This window comes from Danio rerio, chromosome 10 (genome assembly GCF_052040795.2).
Source record: "Danio rerio strain M-AB ecotype USA chromosome 10, GRCz13ab, whole genome shotgun sequence".
NCBI lineage: Eukaryota > Metazoa > Chordata > Actinopteri > Cypriniformes > Danionidae > Danio > Danio rerio.
In genome coordinates, this window is record NC_141030.1 from 505,979 (window position 1) to 515,000 (window position 9,022).

Sequence of the window (9,022 nt, forward strand, 5' to 3'; positions counted from 1 at the left end):
TAAGTGTAAATACTGTTTTTATATTACTGTGAGAGTTTAGGTAGGTGTTAATAAAGAACAATTTATGAGTAATTTCATTAGTAATTTGAATAATACTCTGTATAATTACAGTTTATGCATTACTGTGAGGTTCAGGGTTGAGGTAGACGTTAATGAAATACAATTAATGGAAGATTCTCATTCTCGTTGACTTCCGACCGCAGCTGTATCCCTTCTAGCCACAATGCCTACTTTAAAAAAGCAGCTTAAACCAGCTTAAGTTGCTAGGCTGGTTTTAGCTGGTTTTACTTTTGATTCATGTTCCAACTAAGACCAGGCTGGAAACCAGCCTGGAAGTGGCAAAACCTCTCTAAAACCAGCTAGCCTGGTTGACTAGCTAAAACCAGCCATCCAGCCTAGACTGGTTTAAGCTGTTTTTTCAGTTGGGGAACCACTCAACTAATCTTTTTTATTTTTTATTTTTATTGTAACCTTTTAATTTTTTTTAAAACTCTTTCTCTACAATCTTATGCAATCACAGCGACAGTAACTGAACGGTAATCTGCATTCTGTGGTTTATTGAGTAGATTTAGAAACACTAAATGTATATGTAATGTACAAAAATATAGCAGTTTAACGCATGGTTGACATTTTATTTGAATAAATATTAAACATTTAAAGATGTAGATTAAAGTTGACACCTACATGAACGCTGTACAGTTGTACAGTTCATTCTCCTCAAATGCTGTTAAAGTTATTAAATTAGAGACGCTCCCTAAATCCGCTTTCGTTTCTCTCTAAACTCTAAACTGGAGCTGATGGAGGTGGCCGGCAGGTGGCGCCACAGACTCTGACTTTATCCTCAATAGTTAGATGCTTCTTTTTCCTAAATTCACAAAAGAAGATGTTTTGAAGAATGTTGGAAACATGTATTGATTAAATATAGGAACAAATACATACTATGGAGGTCAATGGTTAGAGGTTTCCAACATTTTTCAAAATATCTTCTTTTAACCTGCTAACAATCACCTTATTATTCATTCAAGCATTCTCCTTTGGCTTAGTTCCTTTATTCAACAGGGGTTGCTGCAGCGGAATGAACCGCCAACCTTTCCAGCTGCTACCCAATACTGGGAAACATACACACTCATACACACTCATACACACTCATACACACGAACACTCCTATGCTAAGGCCAGTGTAGTTGATCAGTTCCCCTATAGCGCATGTGTTTGGAACCGGAGCACCCGGAGGAAACCCACGCCAACACGGGGAGAACATGCAAACTCCACACAGAAACACCAACTGACCCAGCCGAGACTCAAACCAGCAAGCCTCTGTGTCGCCCCCTGTCTTTCATACAGTAAATAGAGCATAACTCTTCTAGTGGACTACAGTCGAATGGGGTGATTTCGGACACAGCCCATCTGGTTTTTGTAGGCGGGGTTGTTAAATGCATTATTAATCATAGGGTTATGTGTTCAGCCAATAACAGACAGGGGGCGGGGCGTGTATGTTAACGAGCGGTGTCAGCTGTGAGAGTCTCCAGCAGATGTGCAGAACTCTTCAGACTGTCTGTCAGCTCCTCTCCAGCATGGACCCATCCTCGGACGCTGCTGCGGCCAGCTTCTGAGCTCCTCCGTCGGGCAGAGCTCCGGGATGTTCCGCGTGTTCTCCTCGGAGCGCGGGCGGCAGAAGCAGCGGCTGGAGCTCAGTCTGGCCGGAATCTGCGAGCTGGAGCTGCTCAAGCGGCGGCATCAGGCGCTTATCATCTCCGCGCTGGGACTCCACAGTCCAGACCCGCCGCCGGAGCACCAGTGGCGGCCCGCGGAGCAGCAGAGCCCGCGCGGGACACCGGTAAGAGACACCCACCCACCGCTCAATTCAGTCTGTTAAACCGGCTCTTAAAGGGTGTAGTAAGTAAGATGAAAGTTACTAACCCGTTACTTGTTTCAAACCTTTTAAAAACCGAGTTATCTCTTCTGAGAAACACAAAAGAAGATACTTTGAAAAATGTTGAAAACCTGCAACCATTGACTTCCATAGTAGGAAAAACTAATAATTATGGTGAAGTTGGTTTTATAATCGCACATTCTGACTTTTTCCTTAATAACATACTTTCAGAAAAGTAAAAAAATCAGCACATCTCTAATTTCAACACACTTTTAGATTCCCACTGTTGCACATTTCTGCTGTGTTAGATCAATATAGAGTTAAAAAGGCCAGAGCTAATCATTGTTATTGACATAAATTTTATCCAGATTCAATATAATATTGTTTATCGGCCCGACCCTAGTTATCATGATTATTATAGCAAAATGTTTCAAATATTCAAGTATTTTATGTGCCGAAAGACAAACAAAACTGTTGTAAATTTTATAGTAAGTGTTTTTATTCATGCTAAAGAATTGTGGGAATTCTGCTGTTGGTTACACAACAGCTACAGTAATTGATCTGTTGTGGTGATTCTACAGTTGCTATGGTAACACAACAGCTATAGTAATTGATCTGTTATGGTGATTCTACAGTTGCTATGGTGACACAACAGCTATAGTAATTGATCTGTTGTGGTGATGCTACAGTTGCTATAGTAACAAAAGTACCACAGTACTATAAACATAATAACAAATGACCCAACACTGTAGTTTTCTACAACTAAATGGTTTATTAAACTACAATACACCACAGAATACCGCAGTAAAACTAAAGTATACTGCATTGTTTATTACAGTTGATTGTTTCACTGATACCACAGTGTGCTGGAGTTATATTAACATAATATGAACAGTATGCAGTACACTTTACAGAAGTGCTGGGTTATTTAAACGCAGCTCTGTGAAAGTAAACGACTGTACTGTATTTCTCATGTGGGAATGACTGTGATATTCCCGAGAGAAGCATGTTCAGCGGTCAGTCAGTGATTTATTGACCCACAGAACACTAATATTGTTAGTGAGCTGAACGGGTTGGTTTCTGGAGATTTATTACAGAAGACTGAAGCAGAGAAAGTGTTCTGCTGAATCTGCACAGGACGGGAGTGACTCTTCTGTTCCTCATCAAAACAAACAGATCATTAATAATGAATAATAAATGACATCATTCATAGATCTGATCATAAAGAGCTGCATGGTGGACACCAGGTCTGGGCTAAATGAAATAAAACATCTCTTTTGTGCTTTGTTTTCGGGTACAATGTCTTAGCATTAGTTAAATGAATAGACTAACATGAACTACATGTGAAAAATACTTATCAAGCATTTATTAGGAAAGGCACGGATATTTATATTGCACATTCATATATAATGGTGTTTTAAAATGGTTTACATGAACAAGACAAATCATAAAAAACAAAATGTGTTCAAACAGCTTTAAAAGGAATGAAAAATATAGTAATTACAAAAGATAAAAAGACAAATAATTAATAATAAAAAACAGATCAAAAATGTATTAAAACAGGGTTAAAAGAAATAAAATAATCACAAACAAGTATAAGAAATAAGAAAAGTTATTAAAATGAATAAAGCAGAGTAAAAATGTATTTTAACAGGTTTAAAATGAATAACACAATCACAAACTGAGCATAAGTAATAAAAAATAATAATCAAAATGATTAAAATCAGATTAAAATGTATTAAAACACTTTAAAAAGAATAAATAATCACAAAAGAAGTGTAAGAAATAAAAACAAATATTTAAAATGTGTTAAAAATGTGTTAAAACAGGTTTAAATGAATTAAAAGATAAAATAATCACAAAACAAGTATAAGAAAAAAAATTATGATTAAAACAGAATTAAATGTGTTAGAACAGGTTTAAAAAGAATAAATAATCACAAAACAAGTATTAGAAAAAAAACAAATAATTAAAATGACTAAACAGATTAAAAGTGTATTAAAACAGGTTTAAAATGAACAAAATAATCGCAAAAGAAGTGTAAAAAATAAAAACAAATATTTAAAATGTATTAAAAGTGTATTAAAACAGGTTTAAAATGAATTAAAAGATAAAATAATCACAAAACAAGTATAAGAAAAAACAAATAATTAATGATAAAAACAGATTAAAAGTGTATTAAAACAATAATCACAAAAAAGAAAAACAAGAAAAAGAAAAAAAAAGAAAACAAATAATTAAAATGTAATAAAACATGTTTAAAGGAATACAAAATCACAAAAGAAGTTTAAGAAATTTAAAAAATCAATAGTAAAAATGTATTAAAAAAGATTTAAGGAATAGTAATAATCACAAAACGAGTATAAGAAATAAAAATAAATAACTAAAATGGTTAGGGCTACCCTAACCCTAATAATTAAGATGATTAAAAATGTATTTAAACCGGTTTAAACGCAATAACATAATCACAAAACAAGAATAAGAAATTAACAAAACAAATAATTAATGATTAAAAAAATGAAAATGTAATAAAACAGGTTTAAAAGCAATAAAATAACCACAAAACAAGAAGTATAAAGATTAGAAAATAATAATTAAAACGGTTAAAACCAGAGTCAAACTGTATTTTCACTGTATTTGTTCTGTGATCGTCAGTGTTTTTGGTAGATGAGTTGATCAGTTTTGTCACTGGTACTGATATATTACAGTAGAGCGTCCTGCAGAGAATATGACTGTAGAGGAGAGATCTGTGAGGGCTCGACTCATTAATAATGAACACTGTATATCCTCATAGTGCACTGCCGTACCTAATGCCACATTCTGAGAGCAGGAAACCAAAACACAAAGCAGAAAAACGCAACAATAAGACGTAAATATTGATCAAGCTGCACACATGTTTGCCAGTGCTGAACATTCCTCAGACGCAGACCTCTTGAGTTTACAGTGATGATGATGATGATGATGATGTTTCACAGACGCTCGTCAGCTCTGATATGAGTTTATCTCCATCCTGATACACCGAGGGAGATTCTGTCTTCTGTTGAACACGAGGGAAGATAACCTGAAGAATGCTGGCAAAGAAACAGACTTTATTCCAGCATTCTTCAGGATATCTGCACTTGAGTTCAACAGAAGGGGGTGAGGGGAGAGAACTTACAGTTCTGTGTGCATTTAAAGGAGACCTCTTTCTACAAGCTGTACATGCATCTCTGCTGTCTCTCTTGTGTGTGTGTGTGTGTGTGTGTGTGTGTGTGTGTTTGTTTGAGCTGAGAACAGCACACAGATGATGTCCTCCAGCTCTCTGAAACTGACCCTTTTAGGCTGTGATCCTCATTGTGGTGTTTTGGTGACTGTCGCTTTAAATGCAAATGAGGTTGTGCTCTTTTTAGAAGAGGGCGGAGCTACAGACGGCAGATGTGAAACAGCAGTGTTTGTGTTGTGAGTGCTGCTCAGGTGTGTGTGTGCTTGATGCTTCAGTCAGTCTATGTGGCTCCTGTCTCTGTTCATCTAGAACTCCACATCTATAATGCTCTTAGTCTATGCTGACATCATCTTCAGCAGCTCAAACACTCTAATGGCGAATGGACAGACGGCTGCTTCTCACTTAGGCCTGCTGGACATGCTAATGAGGTAGAATTGTGGGCGGGGCTTCCCCCTCTGATGACACGTACAAAGGGAGAATTTCAATCACAGTGTTTCTGCATCAAGTCTGATCAGAACAAACACAATTAATACATGTTGAGCATTAGAGGCTGCTGGAGATACTCACACACTGCTGACACACACACACACACACACAACTGGGGTTAAACCCTGCATAACAGTCATTTTTGCCATCATGGAGCCCCTTTATTAGCGAAGCCGGAGGACAGAAGTGTTAATCACAGCGTTCGTCTGATCACTGGTGAATCTACAGGTCAGACTGTCATGTGAAGCGGCGATTATTGTGGAGTGCTGCTGCTGCAGTTTGTGACCCGAATGACCTGATGGTGTTTGATGAGGGTCTGCAGAAACACACACACTCATTTGTGTTTGCACAGCACAAACAGCCGTCACACACACACACACACACACACACACACACACACAGAGATGAAATGAGGCCAGCGTGTGAAGTGTTTCCGGCTGTTGTCTTGTGTCAGATTGCTGTCAGCACTGATCCAGGAATACACTGTGTGTGTGTGTGTGTGTGTGTGTGTGTGGTCTACTATATTACACTATGCACTACATTGAGCACCAAATGTCCCCACAAATATACCAATACCAGTTAATTTTGACCCTGTGGGGACATTATTTCGGTGTTCATGAGGAAAAGGGCTGACAGATGAAGCAGAGTGTTTGCTGTGAGGGTTGAGTTTAGGGGAGACGAGAGAATATACAGCATAAACAACATGAGGAGAGACGACCGTAAAACTGGAAGATACACTGTGTGTGTGTGTGTGTGTGTGTGTGTGTGTGTGTGTGTGTGTGTGTGCGTGCGTGTGTGTGTGCGTGCGTGTGTGTGTGCGTGTGTGTGCGTGTGTGTGTGCGTGCGTGTGTGTGCGTGTGTGTGTGCGTGCGTGTGTGTGTGCATGCGTGTGTGTGCGTGTGTGTGTGCGTGCGTGTGTGCGTGCGTGCGTGTGTGTGTGTTGACCTGATCGTGTCCTTGTATAAAGTGGTCAGTATGAATAATTGATAGCGAGATGTTTTGGTCAGATTGATTGGATCTGGCCGTCTCCATGGTGATGAGTGTGTGATTCATCAGGTTAAGCTGACAGCCTTTAGTGCTTGATCTGATTTGGGGACCCCCCCCCCCCCCCACACACACACACACAATAATATAAAAAGAGAGAGAGACTTGCACATTACACACACACACACACACACACACACACACACACACGTACACAACCCCCCCCCCCCCCCCCCACACACACACACACACAAATACCTAAATAAGAACATTACATTGGTAAACATAGCTCCCCCAAACACACACACTCATCTACCTTAAGGTGTCATCATTGACACTCATTGCAATGTGTGTGTGTGTGTGTGTGTGTGTGTGTGTGTGTGTGTGTGTGTGTGTGTGTGTGTGTGTGTGTGTGTGTGTGTGTGTGTGTGTGTGTGTGTGTGTGTGTGTGTGTGTGCTGTGTGTGACAGTGAGCTTGCATGCAATAATTCTAGCACTCTCGAAGTTTCTGTAATAGTGTGCTGAAGGTGTGTGTGTGTGTGTGTGTGTGTGTGTGTGTGTGTGTTTGTGTTGTCGGAACAGACGGATGACACACACACTGAGTTTCTTTGGTCAGCTGGAGCTTAAAGAGCGCTGACAGACTGACTGCAGCAGACAGAGGAATGAAAACAACACACACACACACACACACACACACACACACACACATAAACACCCAGTCACTAGGCTGGCCCATTTTATTCCCTTTATACACTCAGCGGCCACTTTATTAGGTACATATTTCTAGCACCCGGTGTGCTCTTCTGCTGCTGTAGCCCATCCGCCTCAAGGTTGGACGTGTTGTGTGTTCAGAGATGCTCTTCTGCAGAGCTCGGTTGTAACGAGTGCTTATTTGAGTTACTGTTGCCTTTCTATCAGCTGGAACCAGTCTGGCCATTCTCCTCTGGCCTCATCAACAAGGCATTTGCGCCCACAGAACTGCCGCTCACTGGATATTTCCTCTTTATTCTCTGTAAACCCTAGAGATGGTTGTGCGTGAAAACCCCAGCAGATCAGCAGTTTCTGAAATGCGCATAGCAGACCGTCTGGCACATGCCACGTTCATCTGTCATCATAACAAAGAGAACAGAAATTATTTATTAGAAATAAGATATTAAAACTAGAATGATCATGTGCTGAAATAATCTGCTCCGTTAAACAGAAACTGGGGAAAAAAAATGAAAACAATAAACATTTATCAGGAGGTGAATAATTCTGACTTCAACTATACAATTACCTGTTAGTTTGGCACATATGCCATGATTAGACATGCAAAATAGCACAGCGTGTTTAACGCATGCATGTGTGTGTGTGTGTGTGTGTGTTCAGGAGAGCTGCTGGAGTCTGATGAAGCTGCTGCAGCATCAGGTTGGAGAGCTGAAGGTGGACACAGAGAACAGCAGCGCGGCAGCAGTGGAGAACTGCACTGAAGATGGAGAGAGAGCCGGCGCAGGTACACCACAGAACACACACACACACTAGTGACATCACACACACCAGACCACCATACTGACTTCACACACCACCCCAGATACTCACATCATACATTTAACAACTGAATCAGCACTTATGGCGACGCAATGGCGCAGTAGAAGGTCACAGCAAGAAGGTCGCTGGGTCGCGAACCTCAGCTCAGTTGGTGTTTCTGTGTGGAGTTTGCATGTTCTCCCTGCCTTCGCATGGGTTTCCTCCGGGTGCTCCGGTTTTCCTCACAGTCCAAACACATGTGGTACAGTTGAACTGGGTTGGCTAAATTGTCCGTAGTGGATGAGTGTGTGTGTGGATGTTTCCCAGACATGGGTTGCAGCTGGAAGGGCAAAACTTGCTGTGGCGACCCCCCCCTTTAATAAAGGGACTAAGCGACAAGAAAATGAATGAATGAATGAATGAGCACTTGCAGTTTAATGCAGTTTAATCCTAAACAAAGTGAAAACCGTTTGGAAAATGCAGCTGTAAATAACAAGCCTGCGTTCAAAATCTCCTACTGCTTACTAGGTGCTGCATTTGAAGTTAACATACTACTGGGCCAAGGGGCGGACTTAACCATTGGATGCACACTTTAGAATCTCGCCAGTAGTAGTCGGTCATTCAGGCACTTCTCACATACTGATTTTCAAATTGGATGAATTCAGACATACTCCTCGGCTCACATACTGTTTTAGTGTACTGTATACTGTAGTATGCGATTTTGGACGCAGCCTATGAATTTGGACATACTGTTTTAGCAGACTATTTAGTATGGAAGCATGCGATTTCAGACGCAGCCAGGGTCCCCCTCAAATAAAAGGAGAGATTTATATTTATTTACTTTCATATATTCTTTCACTTCCCCTTTAATGTGTGTGTATGCGTGTGTGTCTAACTGTGTGTGTGTGTTTTGTCTCAGGTTTCTCTGAGGGCCCGTTGGACTCCTCTAGTCACGGTGAAATCTCCTCAAG

General features: G+C 40.2%; 1 protein-coding gene across 6 annotated transcripts in view; it reads left to right on the top strand.

The window, feature by feature from the left end:
• The first annotated feature begins 1,548 nt into the window (after positions 1 to 1,548).
• dact3a (dishevelled-binding antagonist of beta-catenin 3a) overlaps positions 1,549 to 9,022 on the top strand; it is a 15,213-nt gene continuing 7,739 nt past the window's right edge. For all 6 annotated transcript variants that reach the window (XR_015500647.1, XR_015500649.1, XR_015500651.1 and 3 more), the window contains exons 1-3: positions 1,549 to 1,837; positions 7,914 to 8,037; positions 8,971 to 9,022. The exon at positions 8,971 to 9,022 is cut by the window's right edge and continues 44 nt beyond it. Coding sequence is in view for 1 of the 6 variants with exons in the window: in XM_087269930.1 (XP_087126056.1) it covers positions 1,640 to 1,837; positions 7,914 to 8,037; positions 8,971 to 9,022 (374 nt within the window). In the remaining 5 variants the exon portion in view is untranslated. The remainder of the gene's footprint in view (positions 1,838 to 7,913; positions 8,038 to 8,970) is intronic.